Source organism: Protopterus annectens, chromosome 16.part0 (assembly GCF_019279795.1).
Source record: "Protopterus annectens isolate FY-2018-M chromosome 16.part0, PAN1.0, whole genome shotgun sequence".
NCBI lineage: Eukaryota > Metazoa > Chordata > Ceratodontiformes > Protopteridae > Protopterus > Protopterus annectens.
In genome coordinates, this window is record NC_056750.1 from 748,497,103 (window position 1) to 748,523,144 (window position 26,042).

At 43.1% G+C, this 26,042-nt stretch overlaps 1 protein-coding gene across 1 annotated transcript in view; it reads right to left on the minus strand.

Annotated features, from left to right (window-relative positions):
• Positions 1-26,042, minus strand: part of PAPPA (pappalysin 1) — a 3,990,201-nt gene that overhangs the window by 33,024 nt on the left and 3,931,135 nt on the right. The window contains exon 22 of the mRNA XM_044058178.1: positions 7,629-7,727. Coding sequence (XP_043914113.1) covers positions 7,629-7,727 — 99 coding nt within the window. The remainder of the gene's footprint in view (positions 1-7,628; positions 7,728-26,042) is intronic.

Genomic DNA, 26,042 nt, shown 5'->3' on the forward strand with positions numbered 1-26,042 from the left:
TATTAAAGTTCACTTCTACTGTATGATGATTTGCTCATTGCTCTATTATATACATTTAGCAGAATCACATCACATATAAGGCCATTTTGTACTAGTGATCATTAAAACAGCTTCCTGCGTATATCTTTTTAAAATGTTTGCTTACTTTTGAACGTTAGAAACAAAATTAATAATAAATATTACTCTGTTTATAAATGTATTATGACAATTAAGCTTAGAATTAAAATATGTAAACTACAAAAAGCATTCTTTTAAAATGTTAATGGTTTATAAAGACAACAGTATTCTAAACCAGCCTATATAATGATTGCCATTACACGTGATATCAATATTTCTTTTGTACTAAGAATTCTGATTTACAGCATCATTCTCAGTGGAACATACACCATCATAAATGCCAACTCCAAATAACTGTGGAATCTTTGGTCACAGACTTAATTACAGGTACTGCTATAAAAGTAAAACCAAGATATTTATGTATACCTAATTTAGGGGTGCCTCATAAAGGAAATGTATGTATTTGAATAGCTATTATAAACTATTTTTACTTAAAGAAAAAAGCTAACCCTAACTGATTAGCAGGCTGTATTGTTCAGTTATACATACAGCACATTTTTCAAAAATGTCTCACTATGAGAGGTTAATGCACTACCTTCCGACAGCATACTGGACTAGTCAAATTCATTGAATACAACCACCAACACCACTGGGAATAATAAAAAAATATTAGGAAAGTTTAACCACAATATACAGGGTATAGACTACGAAGGGGAAACAGGAATAACAAAAAAGAGGAGCACAAATCAGGTGATTCAAACAACCTTAATAAAATAGCATTACAGGCAACATATTCACACTATGTATATGTGCACTAGAAATTACATCATATTAATATATTATAATATGATTCTGCACTTTGCTGAAATATATTGTTGCTTGGCTACCATGACACATAGCGATTCTCTGGTTCACATGCAAATCACTTCAAGATGTGATCTGCTCTTGGATGTGTACACTTATTTTACTCCACTAAACATTCAGAAAGCTTTCTAAGAGTAGCACTACTAATCTGTATTCCCAGAAAAGACCTTTACCTACTCTGTTCCATGACAATACCAGTCAATTATATTCAATCAATGCTCTCAGCTAATCTATGCTAGTTTTGATAAAAGATGCAGATTCTACAGCTTGATACCTGACTTAATTCTCCATCACTGAAACACACTTGTGTTGCCTTTCTGTACCAGACGTGTTGGACAATGGTAATAAAAAACAGTAATTTTGGATGACAGTTCTGTGAATTGTTTTTGACACACACTCTCAAAAGTGAGAAAGCCTATTACAGCAACAAAGAAAAGTGCATTGACAAAACAACACTTTATGTTTGCTCTTAAATGAGGAGGCAAAAATGAAATTTGTAGCAAATATGAATAGCTCATCAAGAGGTAAAGGATGACCTGATTTATCCTTGATATATAAAATACTCCAAATCCTTACTCACACTGTGAGAATTGTTGACTATATGCTTCTGTCTATATTTGAAGGGTAACCATATGAAATGTTGGGACTCACTAGAGTAAAGCCATGGAAAGAATTATCATAGAGATGATCAATAGAGATATAGTAAACCTTTAGACACTGGATCCAACCCAGTTTGGTTTCATAAAGGGCAAATCATGCCTACTCAACCTGGTGGACTTCTTTGAGAAGGTCACCAAAGCAACAGATGAGGGTAAAATCATTCACACTGCTTACCTTGACCTGGCCAAGGCATTTGACACAATACCCCACTGGGGCATTTTTGACAAACTCAAAAGGTTAGGTACAAACCCGTATGTCACCCAGTGGCTAGCCAACTGGCTCACAGACAGGAAGTTAGAATTAGGAAGTCCACCTCTACAAAGAGGCCAGTCACACATAGAGTCCCTCAGGGATCGTTAGTTGGACCGCTCCTTTTTGGAATTTACATCTCAGAAGTCAAGGCCAATGTCAGTGGTCTCTGGCTGACTAAATTTGCAGATGGTTGCAAATTAGGAGCTGTCATTGAATGTTACACTGACACAAATGTGCTCCAGGATGGGCTGACACAGAAAAACAACTAGTGTCAGAGTCATGGACTAAAACTAAATGCCAAGAAATGCATAATAGTATCCTTTGGGAAGTCACCCATCCCTTGTTACTATCATATTGACAATACACCCCTTAGAGTTGACCCAGTAGTCAAGGACTTAGGGACACACATAGTAATCTAGCCTTTGATCATCACGTGTCTACACTGGTGAGGAAATCATTCTATGTTGCGCAACTTATAAACAAAGGTATGGCATCTAAGTCCAAGGAAGTAATCGTTCCACTATATTATCATTGAGTACAATGCCCTCTTTGGTATGTAACTTACAAGGCATATCCAACAACTGGAACATCCACAGAGGTTCCTCACTAAAATAATACAGGGCATAAGTAATATGTCCTATGCAGACTGCCTCAAGGCCCTATCCCTGTATTCTGTCTCTTACAGGCTTCTGAGGAGAGATCTATGTCTGGCATACAGGGCATTGTCAGACCCCACTGTTATGGACCTCCTGCATATCCACAAAACAAACAGTACCAGAATAACCTATTCTAAAGACTTAAACTTGCCTGTGATATAAATAGGACCTGCTGGAGAGATAGGTATGTATCCCAGAGACTACCTCATCTATGGAACAGGCCCCCCATCCATGTGAAGCAGAGTTCCTCCCATATCCAATTCAAGTGCAACTTGGACAACTGGATGGGAAACCGGAAATTCATCCCTGGTTTGGCAGCTATGCCTCTGATGCAAACAGGTAACCTGTAAATGGTTCATCTCCCAGGCCCATTCTTACACTTATCAAGGGTATCAGAACTTGTCAGAGATTTGGGATACATGGCTAGGCTTAAAAAGGCCCTTGTGGTCATTAGTCTAGTAAACACTTATGAACCTGCGAACACAGAGAATGAATGGCCAAAACATGTACTTATATATACCAAGTTCGAGATGGCCATTTCTCAGGAAATTCCCTTTTTACCAAGGTATGGTGATATCAGAGTTAATATACATAAGTCTGGGGGAGGGGTGAGGCACAAAATAAAGCTTAAAGGAGAAAAGCAATCATTAAGATTGGCTCTTTCCCTTGGTTTTGGTCATTGTTTTTTGACTTGGCACATGGCATTTCCAGTGCAGACATTTCAGTAGGGAGCCTATATGAAGTGCAGCATTCATCATTTGACACTTAGTAAGCTATGCCCAAACATATTAAATGCTGTTCCATTTATTACCTAGTCTAGCCTGTAAATGTGAAGCATGCATTTTCAACTGCCTTCATAAAAATTCACTCGCAAATGCGCAACTTCACTTTAGCTCATATGGTTAACATCCATAAAAAAAACAAGAGGCCAGCACACGAGTCACCTGCTCCAAATAAATGGAAATTTACTGAATATAAAGATCCAATACAATGTCTGTCAGCATTTTCTGATGAATAAAAAACACCCAAACACCCAGAAGGGGTGAAAAAGTTAGCATACTGGTTTTGGCATGATGCCTTCATCAGTGCAACAAATATAAAATCACACAAACCACTATATAGAAATATGCTCACTCAACTCTTGATTTGTTACTCACAAATGATTATTCAAACCAGGTACAAATAAGCTCCCCAACCTAATAATCCACCTCTTCTTTTATTACCTAATAATTTATGCCATCCAGATTTGTTATTCCTACTCAAAGTAATTCTAATAATACTAGTAAAAATATATTTTGCAGAAGTATGCTTAATAGTATGTTTAAATAAAGCATTTGAATTATGGGCACACTTAATATCACTTAAGTGTTCAGAAATTTGAAGGGAAGAGAAGTTTGTCCCATATAAAAAGCAGAACATGTACATGTGACCAAATATATAATCCAGTCTGAATTACAATTACCATAAATTTTAATATCAAAAACCTTACATGTATTTTGGATGTACTGCTTGCCTTTGCAAACATATTTATAAAAACTGCAGTTACCACAACGAAAACATCCCAACAATAATTGACCATCTAAAGTGACTTGGTATGAAATTGATTCATAAGTAGATTTTTTATAATGACTAAACAAACCACCCACAGTTTTCCCTTTTTTATATGAAAAAAGGCATCTAGAGGGTAATAAATCCCTTAAGCGCTCATCCAGTAATAAAGTATCACAATGCTTTTACACTAAATTTACAAATAAATTGGTATTACTCCCAAAATTTACTAGTCTTAATGATTGCATTGTAGATTCCTTAACCCTGTACTCTAATAATGATGATCTGTCCATATCAGCAATAGTTGATAAGGCATCCACCACATCCCTACGTCTATACCCTCTATCACAAAACCTGTCAATCAAATCCCATTCATGTTTTATCAACTCCTGTTGTGAAGAACAGGACGGTGCAGTGGTAGCGTTGCCGCCTCACAGCAAGAGGTTCTTCAGTTTGATTCTCGGCTGGGGTGCCTTCTGTGCGTAGTCTGCATGTCCTCTCTGCATTCGTTTGGGTTTTTTCCAGGTGCTCCAGTTTCGTCCCACGTTACAAAGACATGCATCTGGAGCATTTCTCCCCAGGCCTCCGCTGCAAATTGGCTTCGTTCCAAGTCAGACTTTCCCAGTTAAATGTTAAATAAATAAATAAAATAAAATAAATAAATAAGAATATATCCTCTGGATGCTAAGAAACTGTGATTTCAGAATATTACATATAATATATTGTGGATGGCAACTGGTGGCCTGCAAGAGAGTATTGAACTGTGGATGTATCTGAAAAATCGTATTAGACAAAGTTCCATCCTCCTGTACAGTAACTTGTACATCTAAAAAAAGTAATATTAGTAGAATGAAAGTTGACTGTGAACTGGATGCCCTACTTATTCTCATTAAGATAATCAATAAATTCCTGTAAATAAACAGAATCTGACCTCCAGAAAAGCCAGCAGTCATGAAGATATCTACATCAGATATTCATAGATTCCAAAAAAGGTTATGACTACTATCATATATGATCTGTTCTTCAATATATACCATAAATAAATTAGCGTATATGGGAGCTTCTAGCTCTACCCTTAAGTTGTAAATAACATTGATCCTTAAAATAAAAACACATTTTTAGGTAACACATAAGACAAAGCAAAAATGTTTTACAGCAAGGAACATATAAAGAACCTCGATTTAACCAAAACTCCAGGGCCATAAGCCCTGCCCAATGAGGGATATTAGTACAGAGAGCAGAAACATCAAGAGTGCACAAAAGCCAACCTTCCTCAAGATGCATGTCATGAATAATATTCAGAAACTGTGTAGTATACTGAATGCGACATTGCACAAATCCTAATAAAGGTTTACGATACCGGGTCAAATAAACCGACAAAGACTCTGTTAAAGACCCCCTACCCGAGACTATAGGCCTGCCTGGAGGTCATTGAAGATCTTTGTGTATTTTGGGCAACATATCAAAAAACTGTCTAACTGGATCAGAAACTGTAAAATGGTAGACCATCTCTTTAGAATGTAATACCTTCCTCCTGAGCTAACTGTAAAAATTATCAGTCTCATCGTTAAACATAAGGTAGGGTCCAAATACATCTTCTGACAGAATCAGTGGTCCAACAATTGTCTCTTGGCCTCAGCAAAATACATCGCCCAGTCCCAGACCACTACTGCACCTCCCTTATCCACTGTATTAATAAACAATTGTTGGTTATTACTCAAATTCTTCAGAGCTCACTGTTGTACCACTGATAGATTATTACTCATAATATTCTTATAGGAGTTATACATAAAATGTAAATCTCTAAGAATTTGCTCTTGAAAAATAGCCACATTTTTATTAGATGGAGGCACAAAAGTTGAAGGTCTAAACCTAAAATCCCCTTCACCCTTATCAGGTTGCGACTGCTGATCATAAAAATACAATTTAAGGTTCAATAATCTACAAAAAGCAATAACATATTGTGCAAATATATTTACGGGCACTAAATAACTGGGAATAAAACCTAAACCTTTACTCACTAAATCAATTATAACAATGGATAATTGCTTAGAAGAAATATTGTGTACATTCTGACTGGATTCTATTCAGAACCATCATTTGTAGCAGTGTCTCTAAAGTGGATGTGCCAGTGGTACTGCTTACGTCCAGCCGTTCTACTTCTTCTAAAGGGATGGCAATGTTTTTCTTCTTAGCTGTGTTCTAATGTCAGTATCCATAGCTGAAGAGTACTCATCCACTGCAGTTTCTGATATATATTCATGTCGCTTCAATATTGACTTCTGCCTTTTCCATTTCCCAGTAGTAGATGATCTATTCTTATTTTCAGAGAACTGCAGTTACCACAAGGAAAACATCCCAACAATAACTGACCATCTAAAGTGAGGTGATATGAAACTGATTCACAATAAGTAGATTTTTATAATGACTAAACCAACCACCCATAGTTTTTCCTTTTCTTTGCGAAAAAAGGCATCTAGAGGGTAATAAATCTCTTAAGCGCTCATCCAATAATAAAGCATCCCAATGCTTTTGCACTAAATTAACAAAAAAATTGGTATTACTCCCAAAATATATTTGCACCTTTTTTGAATGATCATTGGTGAGTAACCAATGAGTGGGCATATTTTTGTGTAGTGGTTTGAGTAATTTGTTGTTGCACTGATGAAGACATACATGCCGAAACTGATACGCTAACTGTTTCAGCCTTTTGGTTGTTTGGGTATTTTTTATTCATCAGAATACGCTCACAGACATCTTATTGGATCTTTATATTCTATAATTTTCCATTTATTTAGAGCAGCTGACTCATGTGTCTGGCCTCTTGTTTTCGGATTTCAGTTATGGAAGTTTTGGGCCATGTACCATGCCGCACTTGCGTGGGACTATTTGTTTTTCTGCAGGTAACATCCATAAAAAGCCTGAAGAATGGGTACTTTTGCCATGTTTGTGAAAGTCAGTTTCTAATATATTTGACAAAATTAATGGAGTTAAAATTTATCAAATCTCATGCCACTTCTAAACTCTTAGACTATGGCCCACCTGATCTAGGTCTGATCAGTGGCTCAGGCAACAAATGGAGCAGTGGGGAAGGGAAGGGGTGTATGTGCCTCTCCTCGGTGGGAGGGTGCACATTGATACACTCCCTAAGGGGAGAAGTAGATCAAAGAAGGGAGTTGCTTTTGAATGCAATCAATGAGCGTGAGGTAGGGTATGAAAAGGGAAATGGGTAGGGCATACACAACCCCCCCCCAACATAAGCAGAGATGAGCCAAGACCCAGAACACCCTTAGAAGCCACGATTGGCCACAGCAATACCAGAGTAAGTTGAGGAGGAGTGGAAGAATACCTAGTACACCTGGTGTGGACATGGGTTACTGGGGGCCAGGCCAGAAATGATGAGGTCTGAGGGGACCAAAAAAAAGACATATAAACTCCATTGTTTGGTGTGAACACATAGTACCACTCCATATTACAAAATTAGATGTATACTGATGATAGACGAAAGCAAGCTACATATTCAAAAATTACGTCATGCAAGGCTTCTAGATGTCGGTTGCTATCCAAATATAACACAGCATGTACACTTACTTTTTTTGTTTTCACTGTTGAAGCACAACAATCCCCTCCATCAAAGTCACAAAATGCTCTGTTGTTGATGGCATCACAATAGTTATCACCAGGAAAGTTCTGGAAAAAGAGGAGAACAAAGACAAGACAAAGACAATGAAACAACATGTAATACATTTCTAATGGTAAAAACACATTATAGTGAATTTAATTCATTGTTCCAATACTCAACAGAACAGATTGACTGAAAAGTCCTGGTACTCATTATTCTTAAAAGCCAAAGTGTCACAATTATGACTAGCTGTATTTGTTTGTGTTATGACTCCAAAGAACAAAATGACACACAACAAAAAAAAGAAGTTATGTACTCACCATAACGTTCCATCTGAGTGGGTAACTTCATTTGTCTGCAACCTGTGGGTATCGGACCCATCCTCGGATCCGAGCCGGCAGCTTTACCTAGCTAAAGATCCGAGCTCCTAGCTCCTCCCCTACCCATAATCCCCTGCTACACATCCCCCATCCTCAGATCGAGTTTGCCTATGGGGACTCCACAAGACCCTCGAAAGAGGCCAGTAACCTACTGCCTAACAGAATGGACAATCCTCTCCTTGGTTAAGAAGCAGGAAACTGGTTAGGGGGAATGGAGGGGGGGTCGGTTGCAGACAAATGAAGTTACCCACTCAGATGGAACGTTATGGTGAGTACATAACTTCTTTATCTGAAGTGGTTAACTTCATTTGGTCTGCAACCTGTGGGACAGAGTCCCCAGCTACCTAGAAACCTTGGGCGGCCCTCAGGGAAGAATATTCCGGAGCACCGCGGAGCCAAAGGAAGCCCTACTCCTGGAAATCATATCAAATTTATAATGGGAAATAAATGTATGAGAGGAGGACCAAGTAGCTGCTGAACATATGTCGTCTATAGGGACTTTAGACCAGAACGCTGCAGAGGTAGCTATGGATCGGGTTGAATGAGCATGGATTCCCAAAGGTACCGGTTTGTTCCAAGCTAAATAGGCTTGAATGATGCATTGTGAAATCCAGTTGGCTAATGTCACTTTGGTAACAGGCTTACCCAAAGAAGACTTGGCAAAGGACACAAATAATTGGTCAGATTTACGGTTAGTCACTGTCCTGTGCAAATAAAAACGCAGTTGTCTATGCACATCCAATTTGTGTAGTGTGTATTCCCCTTTGTTCTGGAAATTGGGAAAAAACACTGGCAGATTAATAGACTGATTAATATTCGACTCAGAGGCTACTTTAGGGAGGAAGGAAGGATTAGTCCTGAGAGAAACTCTGTCCTTATGAAATATTAGATAAGGGGGTTTCATACAGAGGGCTTGAAGCTCAGACACTCTCCTGGCCGAAGTAATTGCAACCAGGAAGGCTGTATTCCAAGATAAAAATTTCAACTGAGCCGATGTGGCCGGTTCGAAAGGAGGGCCCGTCAAAGCCTGAAGGACCAGTGTTAAGTCCCATGGTGGGACCGCAGACTTAACTGGTGGTTTTAACAGAAAAGCGCCTTTTAAAAAGGTTTTGCAAATCCTGGTGGAAGCCAGTGATCCTACATCACCCCCCACATGAAAATGAGAGATGGCTGCCAACTATACTTTAACCGTAGATGCACTGGCTCCCTGATGAAAGATATGGGACAGAAATTCAAGAATCGTTGGGATAGGGACAGTAAAAGGGTCCAAGCCTCTGTCTTTGGCCCAAATGGAAAAATGTTTCCATTTACTACCGTAGATTTTTCTGGTAGAAGGTTTGTGTGCTACTACCAGAATGGCTTTCACTGGTGACGAGATACTGGGAGTCCTTGCTATCAGCGGAACTGGATCAACCAAGCCGTGAGCTTGAGGTCGCCCAGGTTTGGGGGTTGTAATCCCGCAGGATGAGAAATTAGATCCGGAATGGGATCTAAGATCCAAGGAGGAACTACACTGTGAGACCGCAGGTAAGGGAACCAGATCTGGTGAGGCCAGAATGGGGCTATGAGGATTATCTTGCTCCCCAACCGATGGGCTTTCTGCAGGAATTTCGTCATGAGTGGAGGCGAGAAGCGTCTGTGGTCAAAGTGGCTTGGGGCTGAGGCATGACAAACGGTCTCCCCTCTCGCAGCTCCTGAGAGTGTAGCCACCAGAGAAGGGAGTCCTTGCAAACCCTGCTCAAGGGAATCGGGGTGTTCAAGGGGTGCAGCAAAAGTGACCACTGGACCTGAAGAGTCCACTGAAGGATTCTCATGCGCAGCCACGCAAAGGGCGACAGACCGATGGCCGCCGCCATGGAGCCCAAAGCTCTCAGGACTAATTTCACAGGTGGGGCTGGGGACTGGAGAATTGCCAAAACATGAAGAGACAAACTGCGCAACCTGTCTGTTGTTAGAAAGGCCTTGGAATGGCGTGTATCTATCTTGGCCCCTATAAATTCCAGAACCTGCACAGGATGAAGGAATGATTTTTGAAGGTTTACAGTAATACCGAGACGCTGAATAAGAGCCAGGGTATAATCCCTGGCCAAGCAGAGCTGATGCCTGGTGGAGGCGGTGAGGAGCCAGTCATCTAGGTACGGAAAGACCCGAATGCCCTGCAGTCTCAGTTGGGCTGCGACCACTGCCATGACCTTGGTGAAAACCCTGGGGGCTGAGGTGAGGCCGAACGGAAGAGCCCTGAACTGAAAGTGACTGGCTCCCAGCCAAAGGCGGAGGAACCTCCTGGATCGTCTGTCCATCAGAATGTGGTAGTTCGCATCCTTGAGGTCTATGGAGCACATCCAGTCATTCACCCGTAGGAAGAGGAGAATAGATTGCAGAGTGACCATCCGGAATTTCTCATTGGGAATGAACAGGTTTAGAGATGAGAGGTCTAGTATAGGCCTCAGTTCCCCCGTCTTCTTTGGCACTAAAAAGAACCTGGAGTAATTTCCCAATCCGGACTGGCCTGGGGGGACGTGCTGGATGGCTCTTTTTTCTAATAGCTTTGAAATTTCTGAAGCTGCCACCTCCCTTTGATCGGGTGGGACATCGGGGGAGGCGTTTCATAAGAGGGGGAAGACTCAGAAAAGGAATGGAATAACCTCTGGATATAATTCGGAGCACCCACCGGTCCGTAGTAATAGACTCCCAAGTTTGGAGGTGCTCCGACAGACGCCCCCCCCGACTGCCTCCAGAGAGGGACAGCCGGGTAAACCCTCAGTGCTGTTGCGTGGGCCTCTCCGAGAAAGGTTCTCGGGACCTGAGATTCCTCAGCCCCCCTCTGCCTCTGGGCTGGGGTCCACCTTGTCCTCCTCTGCCTCTGAAGGACGAGGAATCCGAAGCGGGATGGGACTGCTGTGATTTCCGGAACCACATATTCTTTTGGTCCCTCAAGTTCCTCGAGAAAGACCGTTGGGGATTAGAGAAGCGGATCCCAATGGCAGACAGCGTCTTCCCGTTCTTCTCACTTTGGACCAGTGTGTCGCAGTCGGTCTTGCCAAAGAGCATAGAACCGTCAAAGGGTGCGTTAGCAAAGGACGCCTTGAAGGGTTCCGCAAAATTGCAAAGGCGGAGCCAGGCATGGCGCCGCAGAGCGACGCCTGCTCTGCTGGCTCTAGCCACTCCCTCCGTGGCATGGGAGAGTAGCCGCATAGATGTGTTAGTAATAGATTTCAGAGTGGCCATGCAAGTCGAGAAGGTGCGTTTGTCCCCGGCTGCCATGGGCTCCGGGGGGAGCTCCAGCGTATTCCTTAATCAAGTCTCGCTGGAGTCTGATAACGTGTGCCATATAGTTCAGCGCCCTCACAGAGAAGGTAGCTGAAGCAAACATCCGCTTTCCAATGCGGTCCAACATCCGAGATTCCTTATCTGGAGGGTGGACCAAGGAAACCTCCTGCGCTAGTTCCTTCTTGGTGGCAGCCGCCACCACCATGGCATCCACTGGAGAACCTTTAGACCAAGCCAGCCTATCAGAAGGGGGGCTAAGTATCTTGTCTGGCCTTCTGGGAATTGGCTCCACGATGTCCGGCTCCTTCCAAGCCCTGGTGGTAATTAAGTCCACCTGAGGGTCAGCCGGGGGGGACACCCAAGAAGTAGATGGGCCTGCATCGAACGCATCCAGAAACACAGACTCATCCGAGGAAGGATTTTGGGCAGACCACCCTCCTCTGATTCGCAGCATTTCCATGATGTCTCCAAAGGAGACATCCTCAGGGGGTGACCTTGGGGAACCTTCCCCTTCTTCCAAATCTGTGTCCTCTGTGAGGGACTCAGGGGAGTCCAGGTGCCTCCTTTTGCACTTCCGTTTGTGAGGAACCTCCTTGGTGGGGCTATCCGAGGAGGGCTCACCCACGGGGTCTTGTTCCTCTAAGGGAACCAACTGGAGCGCCGATGCAGGCTGTCCCTGTGGCCGGATGATGAAGGACAGGCCCAAATGCGCAGGGGTGACGGATGGATCCGCAGCCCGGACCAGGGATCTGGAAGTCCTCGACAGCACCCTCTCCACTACATCAAACGCCGAGGCCGAACCGCTCTCCCCTGGCTCCGAGAGCAGCTCCCTCGGCACCGATGCAGGGATCGGCATCGGAGCCGAAGCGGTTGGACCCAAGAGGGAAGTGTGCTCTGACCTAAACGGCGCCAAAGACACAGTTCCCCCCACAGATCCGACGCTCGGCCCCGAGAGCTAGGATCCGACACGCTCGAGGGCATAGCCGGCGTCGAAGTAACCAAGACTGTCGGCACTGACGGATCCCCGAGTCCAAAACGGCATGGATCTGAAGACTCCGAAACCCGATAACGGGTCGGAGAAGGAGCGATCGGTGTAAAGAAAGGGGCGAGCTCCCCCATCTGCATTTGAGCCTGCAAGAAACAACGCATCATCCGGTCCAAATCAGCGTCGGTCAAGCTTCTGGTGGCTCTGGAGGAGGTCACGGAGGCGGGCCTGGAGGGCGGCCTCGAGGACCTCGAGGGAGACCAGTACTCCTCTTCTGGCTCCGGGGAAAAGCAAGGAGAACGGAGCCGAGAATGAGGAGAAAGTACAGTTGTGTACACCTGCCATAAATGTAGATGTTTGAGTGTCTTCACTGCTGCAGTCATGACTGTAGGGTTTTCCCCTGCCGGCAGGCAGCCCTCGGTCGGCCAGAATCCCAAAGTCTGGGTCCGGCGTCGGCTGTTCAACCATGCTCCCTGACGTCAGAGCGCCAGGAGTACAAAGCTGACAGCCGACGCCATTTTCTCCAGTTTTTCTTGCCCCAGATGTCAGGAGTCCCAAAATGAGAAAGGTCCCATAGCCTTTGCAAATACACCTCAGAAGAAGGGTGAAAAAAAGAACCACACAAAAGTAAAACTAAGAGGGGACAGGAGGGAGGGAAACCCAGACTGCAACAGTGAAGACACTCGAACATCTACATTTATGGTAGGTGTACACAACTGTACTATGTTCATCGTGTTTCACTGTTGCAGTCATGACTGTAGGGTAGAATCCCAAAGCTGAAAGAAAGGGAGGTGGTCATAAAGAAGAAGGGGCGGCTAAAAGGCCCTGCAAGACTGCAGAGGCAAAGCCTGCCCTAGACTTAGAGTAGAGAGGTAAATTGTAGTGCTTAGAAAAAGTAGGCACTGAACTCCAAGTTGCAGCTTCCAAAATGTCTTTGGTAGGAACTCCCCTGAGGAAGGCCGCAGAAGTGGCAGCAGCTCTGGTGGAATGAGTCCGTATACTCCCTGGGATTTGCTTTCCATGGTGTGAATAACAAAATCTGATTCCATGAGCAATCCATTTTACCTTGGGAACTTGAAGCATAAGAAACAAACAATTGTTCTGATTTTCTGATGTCCTTGGTTCTGTCCAGGTAAAAACGTAGTTGTCTGTGTACATCCAAGGAATGTAAGATCCTTTCCCCTTTATTTTGAGGAGTGAGGAAAAAAGTTGGCAAGTGGATAGTTTGATTTAAGGCCACTTTGGAAACCACCTTAGGCATGAAGGTAGGATTAGTCCTCAAAGACACCCTGTCTTGATGAAAAATAATATAAGGTTCCACAGCCATAAGAGCTTGTAACTCTGAAACTCTCCTGGCAGAGGTTAGGGCTAACAGGATAGCTGTCTTCCAAGATAAAACCTTGATGTCAGAAGAGGCAGCAGGCTCAAAAGGAGGCAAGGTTAGTTTTTCCAAAACATAGTTGAGATCCCAAGCAGGAATGGGAGGAGATCTAGGAGGTCTTAAGTTCTTAGCTCCTCTGAGAAACTGTCTCATGAGCTGGTGGGAAAAGATTGGAGGGTCTGTATTATAATGAGCAGAAATAGCAGAGGCATGAATCTTAATGGAAGAGAAAGAGAGACCCTTATGTAAGAGATCTGTCAAGTAAAGTAAAATTAAGGTAATGTTAGGAAGAAGAGGATCAGAATCCTGAGCCTGCATCCAGGAACAAAATCTTTTCCATTTTCCAGCATAAGATTTTCTAGTGCTAGGACGTCTGGCTTCTAAAATGACATCCATAACCTGCTTGGGTAGGAAAGAAGAAATCAAGGGCCCTGGATTAACCAGGCCGCCAGGCTGAGAGTTCTGACATGAGAGTGTAGAACCTGACCCTGATGTTGGGATAGAAGGTTCGAAGACTGAGGTAAAACCCAAGGGGGCTCCAGACATAGGTTCTTTAGAGTTGGATACCAAAACTGCCGAGGCCAATTTGGAGCCAGCAAGATTATCATCTTGGGCTTGTCCTGTTTTATCTTCAATAAGACCCGTGGAAGAAGAGGAAGAGGCGGAAAGGCATATCCCGAGAGGTTCCTCCAACTGAATGACAGGGCATCCACTTTCCAAGCTGCTCTGTGGAAAGTCCTGGTGCAAAAATTCTGTAGTTGATGATTGAGATGGGATGCAAAGAGGTCTATGTGAGGACATCCCCAGACTGCTGTTATCATCCTGAATATTTTGGTGTCCAGCATCCACTCGTGTGGATCTGAAAGGTTTCTGCTCAGACTGTCTGCCAGGAAGTTTTGTTTCCCTGGTAAAAACTGAGCTTGAAGATCCAGATTGCAAGCTAGAGCTGTGTTCCATAGATCCATGGCTAGTCTGCAAAGGGGGTAAGAATGAGATCCCCCCTGCTTGTTTATGTACCACATAACTGTGGTGTTGTCTGTCCGTATTAGAAGTTGTCCTGGTTGTAAAAGATTCCTGAAGGCCAATAGAGCTTTCTGAACGGCTAACATTTCCTTTAAATTGATATGCAGGTGCTTCTGATCCTTTGTCCAAAGGCCCTGCAGACAGTTCCCCTGAAAATGGGCTCCCCAAGCATAATCCGAGGCGTCCGTGGTTAGAATCTGAGTGGCAGGAGGCAGACGGAAGGGTTTCCCTTTGTTTACAGCACATGCCCTGGACCACCAAAGAAATTCCTTTTGAAGGCAAGGAAGGACGGAGATCAGTATGTCTAAACTGTGGCAATGCTGAGACCATACACTTTTTAGGTACCACTGTATTTTCCTCATGTGTAGTCTTGCATATGGTACGAGAAGGATGCAGGAGGCCATGTAACCCAAAGCCTGCAGGAATTTCCTTGCAGTTAGTTGAGTTAAAGTTATCAAGGTTTTGAAAGTTGAAGCCAGCTGTAATTGTTTTTCGGATGTCAGAAATGCCATCTGGGTTGTGGTGTTTAGAAGAGCACCCAGAAAAATTATCTGTTGTGATGGTGTCAAATTTGACTTTTTTACGTTTACAGAGAATCCCAGGAACTTGAGGAGGTCCTGTACAAATTCTAGATGTTGGAGTAAGACATCCTTGCTGTCTGCCTGAATTAGACAATCGTCCAGATAAGGGTAAATTTGAATTCCCTTGAGTCTGCAGTAAGCTACTACTGGAGCCAGGCATTTGGTGAAGACCCTGGGCGCAGTAGACAATCCAAAGGGCAGCACAGAGAATTGAAAGTGCCTCGATCCGGCCTTGAACCTGAGGTATTTTCTGCGATCCTGCCTGATGGGAATGTGTAAATATGCCTCCTTTAAATCCAAAGTTACCATCCATGCATCTTTGGACAGCATTGGAAGCTATAGAGTAAGCATCTTGAATTTTGGAATCTCTAGAAAGGTGTTCAAGACCGACAGATCCAGAATGGGTCTCCATGAGTTTTGCTTCCTGGGGACTAGAAAGAGCCTTGAGTAAAAACCTTTTCCCATCTGTAAAAGTGGAACCAGTTCTATGACATTCATAGCCAAAAGAGCTTCCACCTGGTTTAAGGCCTCCGTCCATTGATGTTTTGGAAGGTCTGGCCATCCGCTTGGCCTTGGCAGGTATGAAAATGGAATTTGTAACCTCTTAAAATCACATCCAAAACCCACTTGTCTTGGGTTATTTGAGTCCAATTTTGATAAAAAAGAGAGAGTTTTCCTCCGAGAGGGGCTTCCAGGCAAGAAGTTCCTGTAGCCCAACAGAGGGAGTCACTGAGTTTGTTTTCTTTGAGTTTGTGACCTGTCCTCTCCTCCCCTAGGGGTGGAAGCAGTCCACTGTCTTGGTCTATAAGAAGCTTGTGTTTGAGGCCTTCCTCTGGAGCGTCTATATCTACCCCTCTGAGGCCTGTCTGAAGTGGGAAAGGACCAATTTTTCGAAGGCCAATTCCTGCTAAATCTAGGTGGCTGTACTTGTAAGAAATCTTTAACTGTTTGCATGGACTTCACCTTGTCCTCCATCTTTTTAATCACCTCTTCAGCTTTTGATCCAAACAAAACATTATGCTGAACAGGAGCATCCAATAATTTAGCCTTTACTTGTTCAGGCAAATTTTGTTCCTTTAGCCATGCATGCCTTCTAATGACTGTGCCGGAGGCAGCAGCCCTCCAAGAAGCCTCCAAGGCATCAAATCCACAGTGTAAACCATGCTTCCCAACTTGTTCAGTGGCATGCAATAAGTCATGTGTTTCCTTATCATCTGCACAGGCAGAAATGGAAATAAGCTTTTGTTTCAAAACAGACAAGAGAAATTGCTGGTATTTCAGCATATGAAACTGACAGTTTAAAGCCCTAATGGACAAAGTAGCAGAAGTGTACACTTTTTTGCCCCATCTTTCTAAGGATCGAGAATCCTTTTCAGTAGGAATGGGATTTTTGGCAGAAGCGGCCTTAACTCCTTTAGGACCCTGAGAAATGGTTTCAGGATCAGCAGAAGGGTTCTTGTATAAAAACTGGTGGGAATCAGGAACCCTGTAATATCTATCAAGTTTAACAGGAGCAGGAGGAAAAGAATCAGGGGTTAAGTTAGCCTCCGAAAAAGCATCATCCACAATATCCAAAACAGGAGGAATAGCCAGGGGTCTATGTTGGGGAAGAAGAAGAAAATCCCTCAGTCTTTTCTTAGATTCCGAATACTCCTGTCCTTCCCAGTGGAAATGTTCCCTCATTTCATGCAAAGTTTCCCCAAAAGAGAAATCCTCAGGGGGAGAAGCTGAAGGAATTGATTCCTCAGCATCAGAATCCTCATAAGGAGGGAAAGAATATTCCTGGTCAGAAGAAGAAACTGAGGAAACAGAAGCCTGATTAGAGGAATCATAATAAACATCCTGCCTTGGCCTTTTATCTGGAGGGGGATGTGAACCCCTAATCATAGTAAGTAAATCCTCCGCCATCTTGAGTAACTGTTTCTGTGACTTGGGAGCAGGTTCAGAAGAGGCCCGAGTTGCAGTCTTTGATTTAGAAGGAGTCTTTGCCTTTGTCTTTGGCTTTGCCTTTATTTGAAGCTGACAAGGCCTGAAAACCCCTTCGGAAGCCGGTACCTGCACAGCGGCTCTGGACCCATCCGAAGGAGCATTGTCGGAAGGTCCTGCAGTAGAAATATTTAAAGGCCTGGTTGGCTCCTCATGAGAGTCCGTTTTGGCCACCGGTTCTGAAATGGCCGACGACAGGGGCTGCAAAAGCGCCTCACTGACGACGGCCGAACCTGAAGCTGGCTCCGCTTGAACGCTATCATCAGATTTGGACCTCGGAGGCCTGTCTTTATCCTTGCGACGTTTGTGAACTCCGGTAGCCGGAACCGTATCCGACGACATTTTGTAGTTAAAGCGCCTACCGAAGTAATGAAAAGCAAAATCGTACCTTCGCTTAATTGTACGTTGATTGAATCTAGCACAAAACCGACAACTAGCTACGTCGTGGTCAGGGCCTAAGCAAGGAATACAGTAAGAATGAAATTCCTTATGAGGTATTTGCTTCCCACATGAAATACAATTATTAACTTTTTCTGACATCGGAGTGGAGCAAGAAAATAGTTTTCCCAACGGGGTACTTAGCTTTGAGTGGAGAAGAAATCTTCGGACCGAAGTTTATCAGGAAAAAATGTCAGGAGTCAGCTGACCGGCACTTGCGAACTGCTATCACCGCACGGCAAGAAAGACTGGAGAAGATGGTGTCGGCTGTCAGCTTTGTACTCCTGGCGCTCTGACGTCATGGAGCATGGTTGAACAGCCGACGCCAGACCCAGACTTTGGGATTCTGGCCGACCAAGGGCTGCCTGCCAGCAGGGGAGAACCCTACAGTCATGACTGCAACAGTGAAACACGATGAATATCCAGAGACCCTCTTAGCGGGACTAGCTACCTTAGCTGGCGGGGCCGAGGGATGAGACTCAGCCCGCCTTTTATGCCTATGCCGGTCCTTATCTCTCCTCTTCTCTTTAGAAGAGGAAGTAGAGTCCCCCTCACCCTGAGAAACAGAGGGAGTTTGAATCCCCAACAAGGTAGGGGGATCGGAAGGCACGGAAGCCGCAACTGTGACCGGTACCTTAGAGGGAGAGGAGAAAGAAGAATCCGGGGGCAACAATCCCGCCAGGATTAGCTTGTTCCTCCTATCCCTGATAGCCCAGGGGTTGAAAGCTGCACAGACCTGGCAGCTGGTGGATAAATGGGCCACCCCCATGCAAATAACGCACTGAGTGTGGCCATCGGCTGGGAACAGCTTATGACCACACTCAGTGCATTTAGAAAAAATGGCTTTAGGCCCTTCAGTCATCACACTACACACTCACACACTAGGGGGAGGGTTGAAAAACAAATATGAAGAAACATTACCTCAAAAATATTAAACTAAGTATACTAGTCAGTAAAGGGGGCTAAACCATACACAAACAACACAGAAATTACTCAAGAAAAACGATTTTTAAAGTTTTATAAAATTAGAATCACTCACCCACGCCAAGAGCTCATCTCTAGAAGCTGCTATAAGCCGCGGCAAACTAGATCTGAGGATGGGGGATGTATAGCAGGGGATTATGGGTAGGGGAGGAGCTAGGAGCTCAGATCTTTAGCTAGGTAAAGCTGCCGGCTCGGATCCGAGGACGGATCCAATACCCACAGGTTGCAGACCAAATGAAGTTAACCACTTCAGATCAGCTTTTTCCAGAATACAAGCATATTCTTCCAGTACTGTTCATTCACCAATATTATATATATTTTGTGTAAAATTAGACAACTGTCATGGTATGATACAAGTGCATGACATAAAGTATAGTTGTGTTAGGAACTTACCATTATTGTAGAAGTCTGAGTAGTTCCACTATCTCAATCTTTCAAAGCTTTTCCATACTCTGTAGTTTCACTAATGCCGTTTCCAGTACCAGGATATGGAAGTGTTAAGGGTGTATCTGCTAATGCTACCTTTGGATCTTTCTTGCCTCAGTACAACAGGGAAGACTCCTTCTCACCCCACATCACAATGGACCAGGTTGTGGCTCCAACATTGCACAGATCCACCTCAAATGCCCAATCCAGAGGATCCGCAGAGAAGGGCACACAAAATAGGAGTATATGCCTAGTTTCAAGCAAAAGGGGAGAGGGTATATAAATAGGGTTACCACTCCAATTCCAGAAAAAGGAGTCAGAAAGATAAGGGAGGTGGGAGGGAACTAGAACTACAACTGTAAAACTAGTCAAATATTTACAATTATTGGCAGTTCATAAAACAACTGTACTTTGTTCACCATAGTATTCTCTGTTACAGTCTTCACGTTTGGCAAGATTCCTTAAGCAATGAGTGAAAAAAAAGGGGAAGGGAAGATAGTTATTTATTTGGATATTAGTCTTTGCAGATAGCTGTGGCAATTCCTACCTTAGCTCTGGGTGCTGCTCCTAGATTGTAATGCTTTAAGAAAGTGTGGACAGAGGACCATGTTGCTGCCTCTAGGATCGTATGGGTGAAAACTCTCCAGAGGAAAGTTGTGATAGCAGCTGTATATGGTGGTGATAACAAAAGGAAATACAGTTTCCCAGTCACTTGTTCACAGATTTTCCTCCCTTCCCATTTGTAGTGGAGACAAACAAACAAACTTTTTTTCTGAATTCTCTTGTTCTTTGCAAGAAAAATCTCACTTCACCCTGAAAATCTGGGGGAATGTCCTGAATTCTGTGGATTTGAGAAAAAACTGGGAACTGAATGGTCTCACTCAGGGTAAATTAAGTGATCACTTTAGGTATAAAACAAGTCTGTAAGCAGGGCCACTCTATGTTGATGGAACACCAAGGATAGTTCTCTGCTCATTAATGCTTGCAATTCTGAAGCACACATGGCAGAGGTGACTGCCACCAAAAAAAAGTGTTTTCCAAGACAGGCGTTGGATACAGCACAAAGCTGCTGGTTCAGTTTCTCTACTGCATAATTAAGATCCCATGGTGGACCCATTTGTTTTCTAGGAGGCCAAAAGTAAATCATTCCTCTCATGAATCGCTGGTCTGGAATAATGAGGGGGTACCTGGTTAGGCAGGATGAAATAGCAGAATCACAAATTTCTACTGATGTGTAAGTTAAGTCAGGTTTGCTGAGTTCTAACAGATATTCCAGGACCAATGCCTCCTTAGCCTCTCTGTGGCCCAAATCCCCAGAATGGCAACAGAATCAGAATCTTTTCCATTCTGCTAGGTATGACATTCTTCTACAATGCTTCTTAGTCTCTTTTGTAATTAGTACATCTATTTAATATTTGTACCTGCCTGTGGTTAGTGTAAGATCATGAAGGCTGCACCCTCAATGTATCCAGGCCAGGGTGTAGCAGGAATCCCTCGTTCTGAGTTAAGAGGTCCATACTCTGAGGCAATACCTACTGTTCTCCTCTTTACATGTCAAATAGGAGAAGGAGCCACTGAAACTTTAGCAAAAAAAAAAAAAAGTAATCCAAATCAGCTCCTAGAGTCAGTGTGGGGGCTTTCCAAACCCAGTGAAGGTGGCTGTGCTCCTATGGGACTAACAAGTTAAACTCAGGAACAAAAAGCCTATTATGCTGTTAGATGTCAACAAATTCTTGATCAATGTGAAGTGGAATTCTCATCACCCCCAACCCTTTTCCAAAAGATTCTATCTAAAAGATTAAAATAAAAATGTTGGACAATCCGATTGTTCTTTAATGTTTCTGGTTTATTAAGCTTCTATGAGGATCATTTATGGCCTTTTCTTCTATACTTATGTCGAGATTCTGGGGATCAAGTGTATGGAAAGGAAAGCATACAAAACAGACAGAAACACACCAGGGACAGGATCCCTGTCACCCAAGCTCCTCATGTTGCTAACTCTGAGCAGAACTTTCTCAGCTGCTTGTTCAGATAAGCAAACAGGCCTGTCTCTGGCACACCCCACATGCTTGTTAGATCTAAAAATGTGTCCTTGTAAAGCTTCCATTCATGTGTGTCTGCATATGTTCAGCTCAGCTTGCCTACTGCCACATTATGATCTGAAGGGATGCATGTTGCCTTCAGAGAGCTTTCCTTCTGTAAAACCATTTTACCATTTCCCAGACTTGCATGGCTGATCTACATAGTTGATAGGAGTGGATACCCTGACTTGTTTTACTAACACATCACTGTGTTTTTTCTCTTTTTTGGACTTGCAGAACTCCCTCTAGCATGACTGGAAGAAAGGCTATGAGAACCAGGAAGACAGCCATCATTTCCTCAGTGTTTATGTGTTATTGCTCTTGCTCCTCATACTGTACTATCAATGCTTTAGAAATGGAGGTGCTGACTCTACCTGTTCCTTAAATACCACTGAAGGTGTATTCTGAGCACCATCAGAATTCATGGTGACATATGCCTTAACAACCACAGGTACTGTCTTCTGGTGAACATTTCCTTAAGACAGTATACAGCAAAAAATTCCGAAAGTATTTGTTTCTTGTCTTGGGGGAGCAAGACCCTGCGCATCTAAGGTCACTCAAAGGAATGTTACCATCTGCTGTAGGGATGAAGGAGGATTTTTCCCTGTTTACAGTCATCTCCAGCTTTGCAAAACATTTTAGGGTGATGATCAAGGAATCCAAGGAACCCTGTTAGGACCATGCTAGAATGAGACGATCTCCTAGGTAACGAAATATTTGAATGTCCTTTGTCTTGCAGTAAACTATTCCTGGAAGTAGAACTTTTGTGAATACTCTGGGCAGAGTAAGATAAAGGACAACACTTTGAACTGATAATGGTGCTCTTCTGCTGCAAATATTAGGAACTTTCTTCTCTTTCATTTATAATGTGAAGGTGTGTGTCTTCTAGGTCCATTCTTTTGTAATAAAAGGTAGCTGGAAGTTGAGCAATTTGAACATTGGCACTTTCAGAAATTGTAGGTGTGAAAGGTGCAAGACAGGTCTCCAAGTACCCAATTTTCTTGCTACCAGGAACAACCTGGAACAAAAGCCTGTGTCTTCTTCCCCCAAGGACACTCCTTCTACAGTCCCTGTCTTTGATAGCCAGAGATATTAATTGTGCTTGGTCCCTGGGAATTGGTGTTATACTTCTGAACTGCAGTCCTCCTAGAAACTGCAGGCAATATATTTCTTTCTTTTATAAGGTTTAGTATCCACTTCTACTGAGTAACTGCATACCAGTTACCCATAGAAACCAAACAAGCGTCCTCCAAGGTTGGGGTACGAGAAAGGTGAGTGGCTTGGGGTTGACATGAGTTTAGAGGGGCAACTGATCTGAGTTATGACTAATCCAATGGGGGAAGGGGTCCTGGCCCCGAATGCCATTGGGCTTCTCTTGGTGTCTAGCTTGCCAGTCTTTTTTGGTACTTACCTTCTTCATTCATTTTCCAGATCTGCTGGATTCCTAGGACTGGAGCCTTGGCTGGGAAGTTCCTGCTGTACCTAGGTACAAAGATTTGAAAAATATGCCTAACAGAGTGGGTAGTTCTACCCCTCTCCTCCATTTTTTTTGTTTGTTTTGCATACTTCCTGTGCAGGGGTGGTCCAAACAGGAAATCCTTGTATAAAATGTCTTTAAGAGTCCATGACTTCATACTGCCTGGATGATGGGAATTCCTCAACCATGCATGACTCTGTGGCTACTGCCTAACAAGGTACATCTAGAGTATCATAACTACAGTTCTTGTTGTGCATGGATACCCTGTAAGAGAGAGATCACAAAGCAATTCATGCTTTAGGCGCTTATATTTGATCTTCTCCAACTTGATCCTTATCTGCTCTAGCAAGGTCTACTGATAAGACAGAAAGTGGATCTGGCAGGTTAAAGCCCTGCATATGCCAGAGTATTCAGAATTCTACTACCCTTATCATTTGGAATGTGATTTCTGTTGGAGCCAAAAACTACTCCTCTGGTGTGATGCAGAGACACTACATTTGGATCACCTAAAGAGTTCTATCAGGCACCTTTGAGAAACCTTGCCCCTTTAGAAATGGCCACGTTTCCTAGGACCAGGAGAAAGGAAGTCAGCCTCCAGATATACATTTTTAAGGACATCTTCCAGGAACTCTGGTAATGAAGGGACAGCTAGGGGCCTAGGTACAGGGAGAAAGTACAGTTGTGTAAGTTGCAGTTACCTTAACGTAGATGTTCAGTTTCCTCACTGCTGTACTATCCTTTTGACTGTATGGGTTGTATCCTACCTAAGTTACAACAATCGGCCAGCTCCACGGTGCTCTGGACCTTCAGTCTGACTGTTGATTGGCTAGCCCCTTGAAGGGAAATCAGCAGTCAGGGTGATGACAACTTCAGAGTTTTCATACTCATACAGAGAGAACAGTACTCATCTTGAACGTTTTAAAAATATAAAGTTACAAATAATTTCAAATCCCAACAACTAACTATATACAGAAGTAAAGGGATGATGATTGGGAGTGGCTACTGCAGCAATTAGGAATTCAAAAATCTACTGTTATGGTAAACGCAACTTACACAACTGTACTACAGTCATCATTCTAACTGCTACAGTAGCCTTTTGGCTATACAGGTTGATTGCCAAAGCTTATCCAACTGGGAGGGGGGGGGGATAGGAAGAGGAAGGATAAGGATTCAGGATCCCTTGGAGAATGGTACTAACAATGCCAATCCCAGACCTGGAAATGAATTCCAGTTTGTAATGCTTTGTAAATGGAAGTACAGAGGACCTAGTTGCTGTAGAATGCGCCTTGATATTTTTTGGAACTGATTTGCTATTCTGGATATAAGAAAAGACAGCAGCTGAGAACAGCCACCTTGAAAGTCTATTTTGGTATAAATTGTCCCTGCTTTGTCCCATCATAAGAAATAAACAGCTGATCAACTTTTCTAAATGGCTTAGTTTTGTCAAGATAGTACCTGAGCTACCTATACATGTCCAGAGTGTGTAGAATCAGTTCTTATTGGTTTTGAGGAACTGGATAAAACAGAGAGAGAGATTCATGGCTTGATTCAAAGTAAACTCTGAAACAACGTTGAGCATAAATGGGGTATTTGTTCTTAACGGGACCTAATCCCTATGGAAGACCACATACAATTTACCAACCATGAGAGCTTGCAACTCAGATACTTTTCTTGCAGATGTCAGAGCAATACAAAGAACAGTCTTCCATGACATAATCATTAAATCTGCCTGAGGAGCTGGTTAAAATGGAAACACAGTTATCTCTTCCAGCACAAAGTTAACATCCCAGGAAGGAGCCACCTGCTTTCCAGGAGACCTACGATGTAAATCCCCTTTTAGAAACTGTTTTACCAAGAACAGCACAAAAAGGGAAGGATCCTTAAGCAGATGTGCAAATATAACAGCAAGGACGTTTTGTATTCTAATCCTGCTTCACAAATGTGCCACTATACTGTTTCCCCTGCAGACTGGCTGAAGGAGGAGGAGCCAAAAACAGGAGTGTTTTATTTAAGAGCGGATTGTGTTAATTGTGGCTACTTCCTTCGTGGGTGATTTTCTGCTTTTGGATTTAATGGCGGCAACATATACCTTGACAGAGAAATAAGATAGGTCAGAGGAAAGCAACTCACACAAATATTTCAGTACATAATCTCTGATAGGACCCTGTTTTTTTTTTGGTTAGGTACAAACTAAAAAATCTTTACAACTTGCCAATATAAGATTTTCTAGCAGCAGGCTTCTGTGTCTCTTTTACTACCTGCTGTAGTAGGAGGTACCTAAAAGGTATCAAAATTGAATCATCAAGACAGTTAGTCGAAGTTTTTTGAAACTGGAGTGCATCAAACTCCCCTTGTCTTATGTGAGTAGGTCCAGTCTGTGAGAAAGCTTGTGGTAATTATCTTTGACCAATTCCATAAGAAGGGAGTACCAATGTTGCCTGGGCCAAAATGGCGTTACCACAATGACTTCTGGATAGTCCTTCTGAATCTTTGGAATTACCCTGGGTATCAGTGAAAAGGGTGAAAATGTTTAAAGGAACATTCATGACTCTGGGAATGAAAATTCATCTGTTTTGCAGGTTTGATTGCAAGGAGGGCCTGAAGTAGAATTTGTTTAGTTTTCTGTTTTGAAAGTAGGCAAACAAATCTATTTGAGGTGTTCTCCCACAACCGGATCAACTCCTGGAAGATCCCCATATTCAGTTTCTGTTCTTAAAGTTCTGACATGGATATGCTAAGCTTGTCTACTAACATATTTTGTTCTGACAGAATGCAAGATGTTTGGAGGGTTAAGGAATTCAGGAGAGCTACCTACCAAGCCATCATAACCAGCCTGCAGAAAAGGCATGACCTGGTGCCCCCTTGCTTGATTATGTACCATATCATTTTTGTGTTGTCTGTAATCACCAGGTCCAGGGACCATAGATAATGAGATTTTAAAGCATGGAACACAGCCAACATATCTTTGACATTTATGTAATTTGATCTCTCTTTCAGGTGCTCCACAGGCCTTGCGCCTTTACCCCCATCAAAACTACTCCCCAAGCAAAAAATGAGGTGTCTGTAGTTACAGACTTCAGATCTGAGGAGAAAATGGGGAGACCTGAATTTGCAGCTGCTTACTGTCTCCATCACTGCAGTTCTTTTTTTGACAAATTCCAAACTGAAATCAGAAAGTCCAGAGGATGAAGACATTGGATCCATCTGTTTTTCACAAACCGCTGAATTGTCCTCATGTGCAACCTGCCAAGAAGAACCATGTGCAACCTGCCAAGAAGATAGAGAATGCTGGCACAGTTGTTCTGCAGTATTTAACTGCTCCTTTTTTGGAAAGAATCCTTGTTTCTCATTGTTCCTCTCTTGCCACCTAT